The sequence below is a fragment of the Populus alba genome, chromosome 1, assembly GCF_005239225.2.
Source record: "Populus alba chromosome 1, ASM523922v2, whole genome shotgun sequence".
In the NCBI taxonomy this organism is placed as follows: domain Eukaryota; kingdom Viridiplantae; phylum Streptophyta; class Magnoliopsida; order Malpighiales; family Salicaceae; genus Populus; species Populus alba.
The window spans coordinates 28,662,792-28,683,289 of record NC_133284.1 but is presented as its reverse complement, the minus strand read 5'-3'; the positions used below and the strand labels follow the sequence as shown (position 1 = coordinate 28,683,289).

General features: G+C 37.0%; 2 protein-coding genes across 4 annotated transcripts; both read right to left on the bottom strand.

Annotated features, from left to right (window-relative positions):
- Positions 1 to 263: 263 nt before the first annotated feature.
- LOC118028028 (uncharacterized) lies at positions 264 to 10,854 on the bottom strand. Its single transcript, XM_035031539.2, has 4 exons — positions 10,444 to 10,854; positions 7,924 to 10,197; positions 878 to 3,360; positions 264 to 693 (listed from the first exon to the last, which is right to left on the bottom strand). Exons 2-3 carry the CDS (start codon positions 10,195 to 10,197, stop codon positions 967 to 969), a joined length of 4,668 nt encoding a protein of 1,555 aa, XP_034887430.2. The 5' UTR covers positions 10,444 to 10,854; the 3' UTR covers positions 264 to 693; positions 878 to 966.
- A 2,805-nt stretch (positions 10,855 to 13,659) lies between these two features.
- Positions 13,660 to 20,026, bottom strand: LOC118028026 (telomere repeat-binding protein 5). Of its 3 annotated transcripts, none has more exons than XM_035031533.2 (10): positions 19,476 to 20,021; positions 17,979 to 18,176; positions 17,015 to 17,870; positions 16,703 to 16,912; positions 16,464 to 16,604; positions 16,294 to 16,373; positions 15,734 to 15,975; positions 14,910 to 15,224; positions 14,682 to 14,745; positions 13,660 to 14,078 (listed from the first exon to the last, which is right to left on the bottom strand). In XM_035031533.2, the coding sequence occupies exons 2-10, from the start codon at positions 18,057 to 18,059 to the stop codon at positions 13,905 to 13,907; spliced, it is 2,163 nt and encodes a 720-aa protein (XP_034887424.1). In that variant the 5' UTR covers positions 18,060 to 18,176; positions 19,476 to 20,021; the 3' UTR covers positions 13,660 to 13,904. The 3 variants fall into 3 exon arrangements, with proteins under 3 accessions (XP_034887424.1, XP_034887425.1, XP_034887426.1); XM_035031535.2 differs by having other exon boundaries at positions 13,941 to 14,078; positions 14,623 to 14,745; positions 19,476 to 20,026; XM_035031534.2 differs by lacking the exon at positions 19,476 to 20,021 and having other exon boundaries at positions 17,015 to 17,890; positions 17,979 to 18,123.
- Between the last annotated feature and the right edge of the window lie 472 nt (positions 20,027 to 20,498).

Sequence of the window (20,498 nt, the reverse complement as noted above, 5' to 3'; positions counted from 1 at the left end):
TTGCCACCAAAACAAAAAAACCCTCACAGCCCAATCCCCGGGGTAGTTGTTTTCATGATATCATTCCATATTTCTGGATTAGACTCCATGAAACAGCTGATGTGTGAAAAAAGAAAGCAGAAATGATACTGGATCATGTAACGGGGCAACCATAGCATTTCGACAGATTCGCAAATAATAATGAAAATAAATGAGACCTTAAGCTTTCGTTGATTTTGTTTCAATAAATGTTCATACATAAAACAACCATTCAAGGGAATAAATTATTGAAAAAACCACTTCCATTGATACATTGCGCATATTGAGAAAAGCTGAACCAAGAACAATTTATACATAAGAACATGATCTCAAAACCCCTTTGATCACCACTCCAAGATGGAAAATCATATAGACAAAAACTACATGACTTGATTACAAGATTTCCCAACAAAAACTAGTTTCCAGTACTAAATTACACCCTTTAAACATAAGAGGGCTTCAAGCTTGTTCCAAAAGCTCACTGAAAGAAGCACATTCACTCCTGTAGTTCCACACCGGCTTTTGAGAAGTGATGCTTCAGACCAAGATGAACAAACCACCAACCATCCATTTTTTTATAATATTATATTAAAGGATGGTGATGGTTCAGTAGTTACAACTGCAAGTCTAAAACTCCATAAGGTTCCTCTCGAGCTAGGTAGCATCATAGAGCATCTGAAAAAATGGAACGAGCAAAGTTAGAACCTCTGATACTTTATGCCTAGAATTTGAATGGCGTTAAAGAAGCACAAGGGAAATGTTCTAAGTTAGAAACACTAAACTAGCGTATATGGATAAAATTGTCAGGTCATAAGTGAGCAGGGCATGGAATAGATTAGCTCGTGCAAGGCATCCGTACCTTTGCCTGGTTTGAAATTATTCGTTCCTGTCCAGCTCTTGAAAAAACTTATAGCTCTCCGTTCCAAGTTCAAATGCTGTCCAAGACTACTATGCAGGCACCCAACAAGAGGAAGCATAAATAATTCGACCCTTCCAACCCTGTAGCATCCAGTCGTTGTCTTCATCAATTAAAAAATCCTTGTGGTAATAGGTCTTCAACTTACACCTAAACTTTGTCATGAGCTTCTGGTCCAATGGTAGAGTCTTGAACCCTGCCCTCACAGTCCGGGCCTGCCATTGCTTGTATGTCTCAGGCCTCTCGACCCTTTCTCGACCCTCGCATGCGACCACATTCATTGCATCCCGCCCATAAAGTTCTCCCTCAAACATTATCCTCGCTTGATCTTCCCGTGGTAAAGTAGAATCAAACATGTCGAATAGTGAGGAGAAGTGGAATAGTGCCTCCCGAAACCGTGTGAGGAAGAAGGGAGCATTGTATGATCCATTTATAATAGTATGAACAAAAATATCAGGATTCATCTTCCGAATTAAGTTAAGAATAGCATTCTTTGGGCAGTCCTCTTCAACGGTCTCATCAAATAGATTCTCAAACCGACATTGACAATTCACAGCAAGCACCTCATTTCTATTAATCTTGAGGTCCTCAATTGGGATTGTTTCCCAGTTTTGTGCAGCAATAGGATTGTATTCAAATGGAACCTTAAAGCGCTCACAATACTTTGCCAAGCGACGTCCTGTCTCCTCAATTCTTTCTGACGGCCGGAAACCATGTTGGGGCAGCTCTATTCCTGTGAGGCGTAGCTTTGGAGGGCCATTAGGGAGGAGAGAGAGTTGCTGGATAAGGATTGGCCATTGAAAGCCATAGAGGACACCAAAATCTACTATATGGAGAGTAGTTGCTTTCTCAGCAGCGTGCAAAATCATGCTGATTGAAAAGAAAATTGAAAGTTTCTTATAGGGGCAGGCTTGAATATTGGTTTTGTAAGATTTCAGCATGTCAGCAGCTGTTGTCCTCTTTGAAGCAAGATGGGTGAAAAAACTTCGGGTTCCGTCGCCACTGCCGGCCAAGCGTGCCTCAAGACCATTGGCGAAGAAATGAGCCAGCCTCTGTGTCCCATCACCAAATTGTGAAGAGTGCTGCCTAATCTGTTTCAGTAGCTCATTAGCAGTCCTGGAATCATTGGCAGAGACAGCTTGTGCACAGAGGATCAGGAGAGTCCTCAGATCCACGGTTTCCTTCTTTTTGTTCTGCCTTTTAGCACGGGTTTTCCCACCACTGGATCCATTTGATTGTTCATCTGGCTGCGAGTTCTTGCTTGCTACATCCTGAACAGCATCATCGCCACAGCATTTTGGCCCAGTCCAAAGCAATACCTTATCAAACATCTCCGATAGCGCACTCTCTTCCACATTCACCGCAGACTGCTTATTACGCCTTCCTTCTTCTAAATCTGGATCCTCTCGCTCATGATTCTTCCTACCCCTCGACCCATCAGGCGAGCTATCCCTCTCAGAATTCTCCTCCTTCACCGCCACTTTAGGAGCAACTTCCGTTTGCCTTGAGGAAACTGCATTTGTCTCCAAATCAATTACCAGTTGACTGGCAATAGGAAGGAACTTGCTTGCTTCCTCTAACCCTCTCTTGAACTGCAACACAGATTCCGCATCGCTAAACATATTCTGCACCATCTCACCCGCAGAAGAACCCATAAGGCCATCCCCTGTGTCGGTGAAACCATTTGATGGATTCCCTGTAAATTGCACATTGGGCTGAAAATTGGAGTGGAGATGGTAATCATCGGGAAGAGGGGTTCTAGAAAAAGATGGATTCACCCCTCCCACATCACCACCAACCCACTGAGTTTCTTTAGCAGAATCAATAGTACCACTGGTAGTGCCTGTGCTTGTGCTCTTGCTAGTATTATCATCACAATTACTTCCACTTGCCAAAAAAATACTGTCAGGGCTCTCAAGGTTGACATAAGACTGGGGCGAATCGAGTGGGGAAGGATACTGCTCACCGAGTACATCATACAATGACTTCTCAGTGGTGCTTAGAGCGAAGTGATCATGAAACATGTGTGGCTGATCCTCCATGTTCTCTTCCATAAGCATCTGGCTTATGTACTTGAGAAGCGGGTCAGAGGAATCACTATCCTCAGAAGGAGAGGAGGCTTCTGCCTCGGGACTCCAAGCCGATGAGGGATCGAGGGCCTCTCCATCCGGGCTCAAGCTCATCGAGGGGACAAATGACTCTACCCCTGGACTCGAGTTAAAGGATAGACCAAAACTATCAGGATCTGTATCAGGGGGGTCGAAAGGAAGATTCATGAAGCTAAGATCAGGAGAAGGGATATTGAATTCAAGTCCGTACTCGATATTTGGGTATTGTTCTGAATTTGGGAGCATGATCTTTTCATCAAATTTGGAATCGTTTTGGTAATGATCAAAGAATTCTGTGTGATTTTGATCCATGATCACCTATGTAACTATGCCTCAAAATCCTACAAACAAAAAAGAAAAAGTCAAACCTAAGTTCAGCTCTAAACTAAAGTCCTACACAAACTCAAGAAAAGTAATAGCAAATGGAAACTGATGAAGTAGAGCTAAAACACTCGCGAAAAGATATAAAAATCAAATGATTAAAGAAGCTAAAGCACGCAAGAAAGATTATTTCAACTTAGACATCCATAAACATATGTAAGGGAGCAAATTGATAAAAGGAAAGGTAACAGTAGCCACGAGTGGAACCCGCGTAACTAGTAAAAGGAAGAAGCAAGGAAAAGACTTGATTAGAAGTGCATGTACCTTGGAACGAAGAGACCCCTGTGGAAGGAAGGAAGGAAGGAAGAGGAGAAGAGGATTCTCTCGAAATTCAAGTGATCAGGTCGTGGGTTTGTGTTTATATAAGCAGAGAAGCGAGAAGAGAAAGCAAAGGAAATCTTGGTTTATTGCACTCACCGTCGTCAAAGGAACCTTCATGGAAATCGGAAATTTTATAAAGCGAAGAGAGACTGAGGGTTGCCATGTTGTGACGGTTGATATCTATGCTTTACCGGTTATAACCGGTTTGGTCAAAATTGCCTTGCTTTTCTTTCTTTCCTTCGTCAACTCCGTCCAATAGGGAATTGGGACTCGGGACCACGTGCATAAATGTGGGCCCTGTCCAATTATACCCATACTATCTAACGTGGGGTCCGGTTATATAGATGGCTGGTTACCATTGGAGAACTGAGGCATGAGCAATTTTTTTATCCCCTCCGACAACATTAGCTATTTAGCTTCAAACAACTAGTTACGTGGATATGTACTGTTAAGATCATTTTAAGAAAGGATTTAATTTTGATTAAAATGTAAATTAATTTGATAATTTATTACTACTGAAAAAATAAAAGAAATATTTTTTTAATATCATAGATTCAATCTTGCAGTCCACTAAATTGACTATCACTATAAAAATGAGAGGGCGCTTGAACTCCTATGGAAATTCTACATTTTTAAGTTCAGATATATTAAAAAAAAAAAAAAAGCTAGAATTTGTAATCTTTTACAAATATAAAATGTTTATAACTTTTTTTTTACAAAATAATTAGTTGGTTATCAAAGGATATTTAATACAGCTTTTTACTCTCTTTTTTAGATATTTTTTAAGAGTATTTTTGGTTTTGAGAAATATTACCTTAATATTTTTTGATGATTTTAATATACTAATATAAAAAAACATAAAAAATTATTTTAATATATTTTTAAATAAAAAATTATTTTAAAAAATATTTTATACTACAATATAAATCTAAAGGTTTGAATTAGATTTTATTTTTTTTGAATAAAAAGTTAAGCTTATATTGAATAATCGGCTCAATGAAGCCGACATCGAATTGTAAAAACGAGCACGTGGTCAAATGCGTTAGCAGTACAAATATCTCATGAAACTCGTATATGAGAATAATCTCCACTAGTGTGAACGATAATTTAGATTTAATTTGATTAAGGCAATTTGAGATAATAAAAACAAAAAAAGTCTGCATCTAAGGAACAAAGAGTAGCTTGTGGCCCGAGAGTGAATCATGATGGTTCAGGAATGCAGTAACTTTTAATTAATTTATTTTTTTGTATTTTAAGAGTACATTTTTAATATTTTTTTAGTTCTATATCTTAATATTAAAAATAAAATAATTTTTATTACTCTTTTCAAGAAAAAAATATTTTAAAAAAATATCATGCGACTTTTTCCAGTATAATACTGTGGGATTACTATCACTAAATTAAATGGAAATCAAAGACAAATGATATCTTGATGACACTTGCAATAAGAAATTAATTTGGTATCATCTAGATCTGTTTGATTTTCTTCACAAAACAACATTTGATGGGAGACCAGTTCAAGGAAATAGTACTTTCATGAATTCAGCTTTGATGGAGTCGTCGTCTAGCCGGTCAAAACTACCGGTTAACTAAAAAGACACCACCAGCCTTTTAGTTAGCTTGGGGGCCAAGTCCGTATGCTTCTTCCATATTTTACTTCACGGTCAAAGGGATGTTTCTGTCCAAAACTTGACAAGCTAGTCTTTCCAAACCCTTGGTACCAAATTAAATTAATTACCAAAACACTGGCTAGCACTGCTATTAAATTAATCTTATTGCTGCATTTTTATATCAACAATAAAGACAACCCAGCTTTAATTTTAAAAGGACGAGAGAGAGAGAAAAAAAAATTCTCCAACCACAAACCAAACAATCTACTCCAACTTGTGCCGACAGCACAGTGGCGATTACACATTTTCAATGAGCCAAACAGGCTCTTATTTTTGACTCCAAGTGTAAAAAAGCGGTTCTGAACAAAAATAATTATGAAAAGATCTAAAAAAACCTATTAACTTTAACTTTTTTTTTGTTTTTAAAGAGCCTTTTAGTGTTTTTTTAATTTTTATTATTTTTATATTTATACAAAAATAAATTCTTTTTAGTTGATATTATAATAACAAAAAGATTATTGTGCATATACAAAATTATTCTTTAACAATAAGTTTAAATTTATTATTTTTAATAATATTTTGATTATTTTTATCGTACAAATAAGATCGGAAAAGATTTATTTTTTCTTAATCAATTTGATAATGAAAAAAATTCCTAATTAATTTGATAATAATAAAAGAGAATGTGAAAAGACTTTAATGTTTTTAATACCCAATGTTAATTTTATTTTTTTTTATTGAAAAACAAAACTATTATTGCGTTCTTTAAGTAAATAGTGTTTCAGAGAGGTCTTACATCAGCTAGGACCACTTCATGGGCACATCCACAATTGACTAATCGAAAGATTCGGCTCTTGTCTCGGGACTCTTCAATGGTCCCACTTGAACCAGGTGAGTCCCTTTAATCAAGAGTCATGATTATTTGTCTGATACGGCTTTTTAGTTGATTAATTTTAATTCCCAATTAAATTCCAAGCACTAACAATAATTAATTGCCAGTTTCTTCATCATTGCAGCCACGCTCAACTGCACCAGTTCCTGTCTGAGCAATTTTTGCTTTAAACATATACGTGTTAATAGCTTGGGATCCAATAATTTGCTTTTTTATAATTTAGGTTGTTCTGTTAATATTAATAGAGAATTATCTTATTGTTAATTTTAGTACTCTATGAAGAATAGTTTAAATATATCCAAGCTAAGTTCCAAACATTTATATAAATCAAAAAATAAAAAAAATTAACTCTAAACAGATCCGTAGAACTTGCTGGATTAAGAGAGAGGATTGGCTTCGTGAGTCCAGCAAATCGAAAGTCGATCCTGTAAAATGTAAATAAATGTTGTTATGGCCAAAAGCATCGATGCGACTGCTTGGTCCCTGTTCAACCCCGCATTGCCGGTCGTTTAGTCTTCGAAATCTGCAGCTTGTTGAGGGCGACCTCTACCAAGTAAAACCACATCAGTTGGATGGGAACAAAAACATTCAATTAATTAAATAGATTTGTCATCTTTCAAGCATTTTCTTTTACCTTGGAATGTTCAAAGAAGGCAGCAGCTAGCTGATTAAACAATACAAAACCTCATGACAATGCTCTCCACTATTGCTGAAACATTGAATGTAATCCCTGTCTCTCGGTAGGCTTAGCCATCGGTCATGATTCCTCGGACCATTATTGTTTAGAAGTTCTGGATATTTTTATTTTTTTTGACCTAATTAAGTAACGATAAACGATCCATCAGCGTTTACTTGCCATTCAAGCCAGCCAATGTTGTGAATCATTGACCAGAAATAATTTAATGAGCAGTGATTGCTAATTAGGAAAAGCCCTGTCAATAAAACAGCAAACAGAACAGAAAAACAGAATGCTTCCTGGATTTAATGAGCATGTAGCTTGTCAAATAACCTGAGGATTAATAAACTGGGGTCTTAAGGCCCGTGATTCCTGGATTTGGGACAGTAAACACAGCCGACAATCGACATGTTACTGGTATCAAAACTTCTCCAACGACCAGCAACCTTGGTTAAATTAATAAACCGGGGTCTTATGCGACAGCCAGCTCCAATCTTAAGGTAACCATAATAAATTTGTGATGAATGTAACACGCAAAAGAAACAAGGTAGAAGAAAATGCTTATCAAGGCAAGATCACACCAAACTGCAAAAGCTTTGGCTAAATGACAGTTCACCATCTATTGTGTTAGAAAGTACCGGAGAACAGTAAGATAAAGCTACCAGCTGCTAATAAACTCGACAGTTCAGGCTTGAGAGAGGATTATAATATACAAGAAAATCACGTGACACTATGACGTCACTGAGTAGTACAGAAACTTCCCAGACAGTAGGGTTTAGTATGCTGCAAACCTAAATGGCAACCACAATCTGCTACATGAGCCCTCCCTCCCGTTCATTATAAGCCTCGTTGAGCCCAATATTCTCCAGCATATAGAGAAAATGTCAAAGGATTACTTTGGCTCCCCTTTCATCTAGCATGGACTGCATTAACTAACAAAAACCCTTGTCTGCCAACTTTTGGAGGTGAGCTCTCAGAAACAAGCCGTCTCATTCCTATGCAGGAATCCAGGCAGAGGATGCAATGATAATCCGTCCCTTCCATCCCTGCAGCATCCAGTGGCCATCTCCATCGACCTCAAAATCTTCATGGTACCTAACCTCCACATTACACTTCAAATTGTTTATGACATGAGGGTCCAGGGGAAGTTGCTTCAGCCCAGCTCTCATGTTCCGAACCTGCCATTGCTTGTAAGTCTCAGGTCTTTCAACCCTCTCAGAGCCCTCACATGCTATGACATTCATTACCTCCCGACCATAGAACTCTTTTTCAAACTTCAACCTCATCTCATCTTCACGTGGCATATTACTATCCAACATATCAAACAATGCCGAGAAATGGAACAGTGACTCCCTGAACCTTGTGACAAAAAAAGGAGCATTGTACGATCCATTGACAATAGCATGGATAAATATATCTGGTTTTGTCTTGCTGATTAAGTTCAGAACAGCATTCCGGGGACTGTTAACTACAACTGTTTCATCAAGCAGATTTTTAAATTTAAAGAGACAATTTACAGCGAGAACTTCATCTCGATTGATCTTCAGGTCATCAATTTGGATGGTATCCCATTTCTGAGCTATGGGGTTGTACTCAAATGGAACATTATAGCGCTCACAGTACTTTAGCAAGCGACGACCTGTCTCTTGAACTCTCTCTGCTGGCCGGAAACCACTTTGGGGAAGCTCTATTCCTGTGATGCGCAGTATGGGAGGCCCACCTGATCTCCTTGAGAGGCGATAAATGAGGGGAGGCCACTGGAAACCATACAATATACCAAAATCTATTATATGAAGTGTCGATGCCTTCTCGGCTACTTTCAGTATGTTATGGTTTGCAAAGATTATTGTCATCTTCTTGAACGGGCAAGCTGAAACATAAGCTTGATAAGCTTTCAACCTATCCACAGCCGACCATTTTTCAATAGACAGTGCCGTATATATCTGGGTACCAGTTCCAGCCAAACGTGCTTCGAGGCCATTAGCAAAACAATTAGCCAGCCTCTGAGACCCATCACCGAGAGGTGAAGAGTGCTGCCTGATCTGCTTCAGTAGTTCATTAGCGGCTCTGCAATCATTTGAGGAGACTGCTTGTGCACATAGAACTAGAAGAGTCCTCAAATCAACAACTTCCTTGTTATTTCCTTGTCTCTTAGCCCGACTCTTGCTACCACTGGATCCCTTTGTTTGCCCATTCTGCCGCACTGTCTTGCTTGATTCACACTGTTCAGCCTGATCAAGTATACACCCAGGAAGTCGGCATCCTTCCCCAACTCCTACTAGAATATCAAACATCTCTGACAGTTCGCTCTCATCTACATGAGCTGCAGACTGCTTGTTACTTCTTTCTTCCTCAAAATCCTCATCCTCCCGCTCACGATTCTTCTTTCCCGTCAACCATTCGGGGAAAAACTCCCTGTCTTCCTTCTCGTCCTTCACTGCCACCTTCGGGGCATCTCTATTCATCTCTGGAGCCAGTGCACTGGTCTCCATATCAATAATCAGTGGATTGCCCTTAGGAAGGAACTTACTAGCTTCCTCTGCACCTCTCTTGAACTGTAACGCCAAATCACTGTCACTGAACAAATTTGGTGCCACAATGTTACCCGCAGAGGGCTTCGTGGCACTATCACCATTACTTGCTAACCCATTGTGTAATTTGAATGATGATTCTGAACTGAAATTTGCAGCAGAATGAAAAACAAAATTATTAGGAAGAGGCGTTTGCATAAACAACGGTTGGAATCCCACAAATTCACCATTCCCTTGAGGATCTACCGAGCTGACAGAATTAGAAAAGGAACTTTTATTGCTGCTATAATCACTGCAGCTACTCCAAAAACCATCATCCGGGCTATCAACCAAAAACTGGTCACCATACGAAGGAGATTCATGGGGTAAGGATGGCTGGTTCTTCTCACCAAGAATATCATAAAGCGATCTCTCAGCAGCTTGAAGTGCCAACGGGTCATGAAACATACAGGGCTTCTCTTCCATGTCCTCTTCCATAAGCATCTGGTTTATGTACTTGAGGAGATTCTCCGAGTCATTATCATCAGAAGGAGAATCTTCATCGATGGCTGTGATCGACGACAAAGCAGAGTTACCCGGATCTGGGTCAGGCAAAACAAGTGGATTTTCTACACCGTCGAAGTCTAAATCTTCGAACTTGAATCCATTAGTAACATTGTGATACTGATTTGAATCCGGAAACACGATCTCATCCTCAAATTTATTAGAACCAGGGAACTCAGTGAAACGAGAATCGGAACCCATCTATTATCAAGCCCCACATCAAATGAATCAGTATACAGAATTTAGTAGTCTTCTGAGCTCTTTAAACATATAAAATTTCAATCTTTTTCATTAACTAAAACTAACCATAAGTAAAACATAAAAGACAGTGAAGGACAGTAATTTGTAAAGAGTGACAAGCCCCATAAAGAATACAGTTATTACAGGATCCAAAATTTCAGGTAATAAGCCATAATAACAAAGAGTAAAAGCGAGAATATGCCATACCTGAGAAACGGAGTCAACCCTGGTAAGAAAGAAAGGAAGGAAGAATACGATTAAGGGCGGCGCGGACTGAGTGGCAAATGAGTGACGGCGCGTTTTCCTTGATAAAAGGAGGAGGACAACCAATATATAATATCTTCTTTACCTGTTTAGGTCCGGAAAATATGAGTCCCAGGATGTAAAATATACCGGCCATTGCCGGTATGTAGACTTGCCTCCGTGGCCAATCAATCACATCTCCCATGTTGTTGCTTCTGCTTGTTCTTGCAATAACAGGATGAACACAGAAGGGAGTCATTGTCCTTTACACGTGGCTCAATATTAGCCCCGACGGGGCGTTAATGGAGTGATGATGAGTTACTTGTAGCAGCCACTGTACTGATTGACGCGTTTCTCGGGCTTTCACGGACTTCGCGGCAAGGGGTACGTCCGGTTCTGTTGGTAATAATATAATCGCAGTCACGGGACCCAGCCAGGGTTGCAGGTTTCAATCCAAGGGAACCAAACGATGTAGTTTCGTTTTTACAAAACCACAAACTTTGGTTTTTTTCTTTAAATATATATTCCTATCATCTTCGATTTTCTCTCTTATCGAGATGGAGATTTTATGTTGTCGGTTTCGTTACTTACAAACTTAGTTTTAGTGTGGCGGCGACAATTTAAAGATTGATACACGTGACGTGAGTCTCTCACCCTATCTCTAAACTAAATGAGTGGTCTTCTCACAGGATATTATTTATTATTTATTTAGTGTATTTTGTTTTTATTTGGATTAACTGTTTTTTTAATTATTTTTTATTTTATTTTTTAATATTAAATTGATTAATAATTAGATTTTATAATTTATTTTATTTATTTTTTATGTTATTTTGATCTTGTGGCCTAGGAATAATATTTAACGAGTTAACTCAGGTTGTTTTTATATTTTTTTTAATTGATTTCTTTTTTTCGGTTTTTTCATTCAACACTGAGTCGGTTAGAAATTGAATTTCATAATCTATTTTGATTTGCTTTTCATAAAAATATTTTGGTCTCGTGATCAAAATCGTCGGGTTTTGGTCTAGGGGTGTTTCTATCATTTCTATAAGTTCCCCTGTTATTATTAAGTTGGGCTAGGAGATATTCAATATTTTTTAATTTTAAAAATTTATTAAAAAAAAAAAAATAATGGTGCGTGAGCCATTGTCTGATTGCAAAATGCTAGATTCTGCTACAACATTTAAAGCTCTATGACATTCTCTTCCATGTATGGCAACCCGTGTGGTGTTTACAATGATGATTTATCAATGGTTGTCCTTTCCTTTTCTTTTCATATTATCTCTCTCCTCCCCATTAAATTTCATGCTGGTCGTTAAAAAAAAAAATCAATTTTATCCTTTTATTTTAATAAATTTCATATTTGACTCTAAATGTTTTTATTTCTAAGTTTGATTTTTAGCCCTTTTATCATATTTTAATTTGTTTTTAATTTCATCATTAGATCTATAATCTTAATTTTTAATTTCTTCAAGTTTGATCATCATTCTCTTATTTTTTATTTTTTATTTTTGTGAATTTAATTTATCTTTTTAATTTTACTATTCAATTCAAAGTTTGATGATATTTAAGGTTAATCCTTAATGTTTTGATTTCAATGTTTGATTCTTAGTCTTTTTATCAAATTTTAATTTTTTTTCAATCTCATCATTGGATCCATAATCTTGGTTTTTTTTTTTTTTCAAGTTTGGTCCTCATTCAATTAATTTTTATTTTTTTGTTTTGGATTCTTTTGTTAATTTATTTTTTCTTTTTAATTTTACCCTTCAATTCAAAGTTTAATGATATTTAAGATCAAGCCCTCAATGTTTTGATTTATAATTTTGATTCTTAATCATTTTATCAAATTTTAATTTGTTTTCAATATCATCATTGGATCCAAGATCTTCAAATTTGATCTTTATTATCTTGATTTTAATTATTGTTTTGGATTCTTATGTTAATTTGATTTTTCTTTTTAATTTTTTCATTTAATTCAAAATTTTAAATTGTCCTCTCATTTTCTAAGAGTCAATTTAGGAGTCGATCTTGAGCAAATATTGAGTCATGTGTCAGGTGGATTGACCCGAATTAACAAATTTTGATAATTACTCTTAAAATCATTTCATCAATTCTTTTACTATTTTAAATTACAGGATAATATGATATGAAATAATATAATATAATATGTAATGGCCGGAGGATGTCAAATCACCTTTAATTATGGTGAATGGATATTTTTATCTTGTTTTATTTTTTAAAATAATATATTTTATTGAAAAATTATTTTAAAAAATTATTTTTAATATTACAAAATTAAAAATATAATAAAAAAAACTAAAATACGGAATGCAACAATGTGGATGGATATGGAAAAAAAAATTGGCATGCTTCTTTCTTTTCTTTTTATGATATGGTAAACAAAGAGTACTGATTTGGAAAAGCAAAGGATGTAAAAAGATATCAATTAATATTTTTTTAAATTTTTTATCATATTTTAATTTTTTTTAATATTAAAAATAAATTTTCAATAAAATAAATTTTTTAAAAATAAAACAAGACAAAAATATACATCCACTATAATTAAAGGTGATTTGACATCCTCCAACCATTATATATTATATTATATTATATTATATTTAGGAAGATAATTTATGAATTTTGACATGATTTTAACTAGATTTTTCATGATTTGACCAGATCACATGTCAACTTGTGTTTTTAATTGTTTTATACCGAGTCAATTCTCTCTAAATTTCTTTTAAAACTCACCTTGTTCGTCCTAAATCCTAGGTCATCCAAGTCACGAGTGAACCCATTATTTATCTTTCAACTAGATTATCTCACTTACAAGTTTTGGTTATCTCACTAGTTCTTTATTTTTTAAAATTTTTTTTGTTAATTGCTACAAAAAATTTTGTTAATTGCTTTTTTTTCTTCAATTTCATAGTTATATGTTTGTATTGTTGGGGATTGATAATTATAATTTTATTTTACTTTATTTCTTCAATGTTAAAGTCGCTTGGGTATCATTTTTTCAAATTACAAAGAATTCAGTCACACTTGCAACGAAAGACGGGACACCTATATAGCAAGAGTGTATTAATGAAGGTCTGGTTGATCATCTAATTTTGCAACATTTGAAGAAGCCAATACGGGTCAATCCACCCAACACAACCAAAAAATACGAAGAGATAACATTCGTTTACCAAATGATTTGTGTTAGGAAGCTCTTATTCCATTGACCATTTACAAGGGCCAAACTTCCCAAGCAGGAAAAGAATGGCGGCGAGCACAAGAATATTACATAGATTGCTTCAACACTTCTCCCTTGTCATCAACTTTTTACACGATGATCACAAAAATACACATAATAAAGAAAAAAAAATAATTAGAAAGCCTTCTGAATCCACTAGTCTAGGCGTCGTTCAAACATGTTCCGCCAGCTCTCAGAGGAGAAGGCAAGTCTCTGCTTGCTGGTGTTTGAACTGTTGGTTGGCTTGCTGCTGGGACCAGTAAGCATGGGCAGTTAGGACCCTGTCTAAGAGCTCCTGGGGAACAGGCTCTCCCCTCCTTTGCTGGGGGGATATTCTTGCCGTGTGCACCAGTGTTTTCCATTTATCCTGTACCATCAAAAAACACCCGTCAGCAAATGACAGGTAGTACTCCTTAAGCAATCTGCCATTAGAATACAAAGAGCTTCTCGAGTTGACCTTTTCCTTTCCAGGACGATTCAAATGAGCCATCTAAGATGTCGAAAACTTGTGCAACACAAAAGTGGAAACAGTGTACTTATGCAAGGGCATGTTAGCCTCGAGGACAGGAGAGGAGGAGAGGAGAGACAGCAGAAGAAAAGTGTACAAAGAGACATCGTCTAGGATTAGAATTGAGACTCCTCGTGAGACATAAACCTAGGAAAGGTGAAAAGCCCTAACTGATCATTTAACTGTTATACAAGCAACTGTTTGTTGAACATATTAAACTAGCTAAGTGCCATCGTGGGTGGACCCAGGCCATAAAGCCTGACATTTTTGAATTTTGAAGAGCTTACTTGAAATAATGCACTCTAAGAACAATCAAACACCCTCAAAGTAACAACCAAATATCTGACAAGAAATACAATTGAGTAAAGAAACAGAACGTCCAATATGCATGAAGAGTAAATACCTGACCATCGCAAAATGTACTGTAGTAAATTTGTATCAAGGTGAGAAAATAAAACCCACCTTCAAATCCACATATGTCCGATGCTTAGCATTATCAAAGGCTCGCAGTTTAACATCACGCCACCTGCAGGTCAATAAGAACATTAAATTTTTCATTTTATAAGGAATTGTAATGCAAGAGAGAAAACCATGTTCTAAACTGCATGCACATAAAGGTGCTAAGACTGAGACAACATTTTGAGCAAGCTCTGTACCAGGCCAAGTGAAACATTATCAATCCAATCATACCTTCCAGTTCCAAGTTTCTCAACTGCTTGAACCAATGCTTCAACTTCAGCAACGGAGAAAGGTCGACGAATTCGGCGCTGCACAATCTCGGATTGTTTGGATTTCTGGTGTGCTGGAACCACAGCTAGCGCCTCTACTTTCATAGCAGGTACTGCAACTAGTGCTTTTGAATTTGTGCTTTGGTCCATTGAAGTGTCCGTAGGAGAGGATGCTGAATCACGGTCACTTTCAATACAATTCCCTAAATTGTTCACATGGGGCTCTGGAGAACCAGTACAAATGCCCTGACACACCACACCAGCAGTGGGAGGACACCTGGTAAAGAGCAATAAACCATAAGCTGATTAGCAATTGAGTTGATCCCTTTGGATTTGGGTGAAGCTAAGGAGTCCGAATTCAACGACACCATAATCTGCTACACTGTCTCAATCCAAAATTTCAGACCTGTTAGAAACATAAATTATACCAATAATTATCATGCAATGTAAAAACAATATTGCCTTTAACTCTCCTTAGCATTGGACTATTTCTTTACAAATCAGCTTACCTTATGTCAATCTGCTTAAACATCATAAACAAAGCCACCAATTAACACATCTGAAAGTACTACAGAAGTCCACTCTGAGGTCCGTAGGAACATCAATGACAGCAAGTAGCTTTGCATTCTTGACTCTAAGGTAAAAACAGTTTTGGGTGCAAATTGACTAGGGTTTCTCGGTCTTCATTTCTTGTGGTTTATCTCCCAAAAATTAAAGAAAAAGAAATGCTACTTCTGAAAACCTGAAAGGCTGATTTCTAAGTAGGTCAGGGTACTTTCCAATTACCTGCTCATAGGGTCTGGTGCGTCACATTGAAGTAGAAAGGGAGAATCTTCAGGACACAAAGAAGGGGGGGCTTCTGAAGGATTAGGCTCCAAGCAAAAACCCAAAGAATCCAACTGGTTATTGTGAGAAATCCCGGTCTGCAATAAAGTTTTGTTGTCGTCCCTAACCTTCTTTCCTTGAAGAAGTACACCAACACGTAAACCACCACCAAGTATAGCAGTCACAGCCTCCATTACCGTCCTCTACAAAACACATATCATTAGAATACACACTAGAGGTCAATTATCTGATGAAAGAGATCTACAATTCACATAGCAAATTGTTATCACATGACCCATCAGAGGATTGGGTAGTATAGAGCATGAATAAACACATATATAAACATAAAAACAGATGCATGCCAAAAATGTTGCAAGTCTTAACAGCCCACCTGGGCTGTACAGACAATAAAACTTCAGCAGCATGCATATGCAATTTCTTGTCTACATATACCTATATATGCAACTAAGAAGGGCAAGGAAAATGCAATTATCATAATTATTGTAGTCAATGATTGATACCTTCAATAAGCCAACAGTTGAACTTTCTGGAATCTCAACAAGAAGCTCTGGCACCCTGAAAGACTTGATCCTGAGCTTCACTGAGGAAAAGGAAAGACACCTTCTAGTAAGATCCTCACCAATTAAGTCAAAAGAGTACATATCAATCAATCCATTAAAGGTCCTCGTACCGTGACAATCCCTAGGTTGGAATGAAGTGCGTTGACCCATAAATGAAGATGATGCCCCTCCATTAAAGGTTCTCATACCATGAGAATCCCTGGGTTGGAATGAAGTGTGCTGAGCCACAAATGAAGATGATGCCCCAGTCACTGTTTAAGAACCGAGGATTTTTTTAGCAAATGCTAACAAAGGGCAACAAATCCCAGAATCTAATGCAAATATCAGAACACAAATCAAGTAAAGTAACCTCCATGCATCCTTGAACAGGAACCAGAAGCATCTCCATTGCTGCCCTTTCGAGGTGAATCAGATACAAACTCGCAACTTAATCCCCCATCAACATTTGATGGTGAACTATAGGCATAGTGCTTCCTTTTTTTGAAAGGATATAGCCTTTCAGACCTTTGTTGTCTGTAATAGTTCTTCCTCTTGTGGAAAACAGGCTTCAAATCCCCATCTAGACACATCAGAAGATTTGCATTAAAAAACAACAAACAATTTATCTTGGATTGTAATGCAAACAAGAAACATAAATCAGCTGGTACGTAAAACTACTTACCAGAGTTAGAAACTGTAGCATCCTTGAATTTTGGAGCTACTTTCCAGTATTTAGAAGCCAAAATTTTCCTGATTCTTCGATCTCCGATTCGTGGTGCTCGCCTAAAGAACTTTTTTTTGGTGATAGGGTGAGTGCACCCAGAGGAGTTATCGTCATCATCTCTACGAACTACATTTACATCATCCTGATTTGTGGGATAAGAACTATTGGGAATATGGTTCCTACACAGAGGCACCTTGGCACAACTGTCCAAACTGGCCACTGCAGGAGGTTTTGCATCCAGAACCACAGGATCCTCTAAACTGCACATGTTAGCTGCAGTGCTGCTTAGCACCACCCCAGACTTACCAGGCTCGTCTTTCACTGCTCTTTTGGTTTCAACCTCTAATTTACAGTCACCAAATTCTCTGTACTCAGAGGAAACTCCCTCTACTTTGCTGGCAAAAGTACCTATATCATTCTTGCTTTTGTCATTTCTCAACTTCTCAGCATTGGACCTCCCTGCACAGTCTGACTTTGTTAGTGCAGAAGCTAATCTTAAATTGAGGTTATTCCGAGTGACAAGAGATTCTTTGGAACTGCAACCTTGTCCATGAACTTGTGATAGATCAGAAACAAAGAAATTCTTGGCAGCACTTCCCTGATCACAAGCTTCTACTTTCAAAGGTTTTTCTTCATCCTGCCATTCATATTTTACAGCACTATTAACAACTGCACACTGATCTTTGCCCGCTGATGTATTACTAGAACTGGGAGCACTTTCTTTATCAAGCAATAACTTTCCAGCTACAATGGCCAATAAGTCAAATGCACACATCTGATTCTCTTCATGTTTCTTCTTAAAGGAACGCCTCCTCTAAACAAAACAAAAAAAGACTGGGTTTTGGCAACAGAGGGAAAATAAAAGGTAAGGAAAAACATAATTGGAACATCTGGCATCACAAGAAAGTAGAGAGTACGTTACCCTAGCTGATCTGGTAGCTCGGGGAATGTGAGGAACCTGGTAGCCATTGAATCCGTAATCTAATCTCTTCTGCAACACCATACTCAGAGATCATACCAAGGACACATCACGTACAGAGTAACAGCATTTGTGGTTCAAATTTTCAAAAATGCACAATTTGCCCAATCACTCAAGCTTTCAAACCCCAACGATAAAACCCTGGGCAACAAATGAATGAGATCATCAAGAGATGACTTATCCAATGAATAGAATGTAAAACTGACAATTAGGTACAAAGCCAAAAACCCATGGCTACAAACCCAACACCAGAAATTAAACTTTAAAAAGAAGAGGAAAAAAAAAAGCCATGATGAAAAAAGTTCTCTCTACCAGAAAATCGCACGATACACAGTTTAAAATGAAACCTATAAACCAGCATCAAACATAAGATCAACGTGCAAATTCTCAACAAACAAGGGTCACTGCATACAGGTGCTGTTTGCAATAATCAGAATTCTTTGTCCTGGTATGAATAAACACTGGATTTGTGAATTGCAAACTTGCATCAGAATTTTGGCATCTGATCATGATTTTTAGGCTCTTATCCCTTGCAACCCAACTCAATCCATACAGAATCCACCACTCACAAGCACAAAACTTGGAAAAATTACCTAATCATATCCTCATGATCTAACCACAAACAGAAAATACAAAAAAAAAAAAAAAACCCGGATAAACCAGGAAAAAAATTGAGGAAAATTGTTACAAGGAAAAGGCATGACAAATTCTCAGGGATCAATAAACTAAAACCAAGATTTGTACATAAAAACGACAAAAAAAAAAATCGAGACTTGATGTCATATTCGGGACATCAAAATTTTCACTGTTCGATGAGGAATATGATTAATTTTTTTAAAAAATAAAATACACTAAAACCACAACAAAACCCTGATAAAAAGGATCCAAGTAACAAAATCCAGAAAACTGAAATTCAGACACTCAAGAAGGAATTGAAAGCTATTCAGACCAGATGAATCCAGAGGATCTAAGACCTTCAACAAGGATCAACCATTAAGAACCAAAATACTTGTTAAAAAATGAATCTTTACCATCACCTCTCAAGTTAAAAGGAGAAATTCTGTATTTTTGAAAAGCAAAAAAAAAAAACATTTTAGTAACGATAAATCACTCAAGAAATCTCAGATCGAAAATATGTTGAAAACAGAATTGTCGATTGAAACGAAAATCCATGAAAGAACAGGGGGGGGGGATGAATCAGAGCAGGAAAATAAACCCACTTGAAGTTTCAGATTACACAGAGGAAAATGAGAGGAAAAAAAAGTTCAAAACTTGGATGCATGTAGGAGTCATTCTTGCTTCGAGTTTTCCGTCAAAATCCCATTTTACATCAACCAAACAAAACAAAGCACAGTGTCACCGGAAAAAACTCTTCAAAACACCAAACTTTCAGACAATTGGTGAAACAAAATCCACAAAATAATCCACATGGTCACTCACCTCTTATTGAACAGCCAAAATTCTCTTCTTTTTTCGGTTCAAAGTCGACCCCTTTTTTCCCCTTTGCAGGAGGAAGAAGATTCTGAGAGAAAATTTAGAAGAAAATGCAAAGATCAAAGAAAAAGAAGAACACAATCGTCTTGTCCCTTACACGACACTTTCTTTCTCTCATTTTCTATCCCATATCTTCCTTTCACCAACAAAACGTTGATGTTTAAAACGCTACCCAATTTTATTTCTCTCTCTTACTTAAAAGTATTAAAAAAAAACTCCTCTCTTTCTCTCTCTGATTGCAAAACCCTCTAAAAACCACCCGAAGTTTTGCTTAAACCCCAGTTCTTATACCATTGACCCTTGGTCACGGGACCTATCGGTTAGTTCTTCCAAATGACTTGCTATAGCCAGTCATGGAAACTACCTAAAGACCGGTTCTTCATGATTGGTTTACCATTCTTTGGCATTCTATCATCCACACGACTGAGAAAAACATCGGGCTCTCTCCCTCTCTCTCTGCTATTTTTTTTCTTTTTGAATTTGTTTCGTGGTGTTGTTTTTGACCCATCAATTTGAATTCTGTTTACATATATAGGCCATGCTAATTGCTATAGTTGTCACCACGTAAATATCCCTTCAGATGCAGAATTTATATTGATGGAAACTCACTGAAAATATAGCCTCTAATTATGGTAAGTGTAACTAAATCCAAATAATATTAAATCTAAACAATATATCATCAAATGAATCCAGTATGCGTATGGCTCGAATCTTTCAGGTTGATGAATCCTTCAATTAATGGCTGTGTTTTGTTATTGTGGATCAGAAAAGGAAATTCATAGTTCGCAACCAATAATCTAAGTATCTTTACCATGAGATTTGAATACACTTCTGAATTTCATGTTATTTGAGTAGGTACACTCGCAAGATTTTTTTTTCCCACAATTTCTATTAGCATTTGAATCTTAAATAGTAATATAAACACCAAACTCATTTATCAGCTGTTACACAGATAAAGATTGCTTTGAT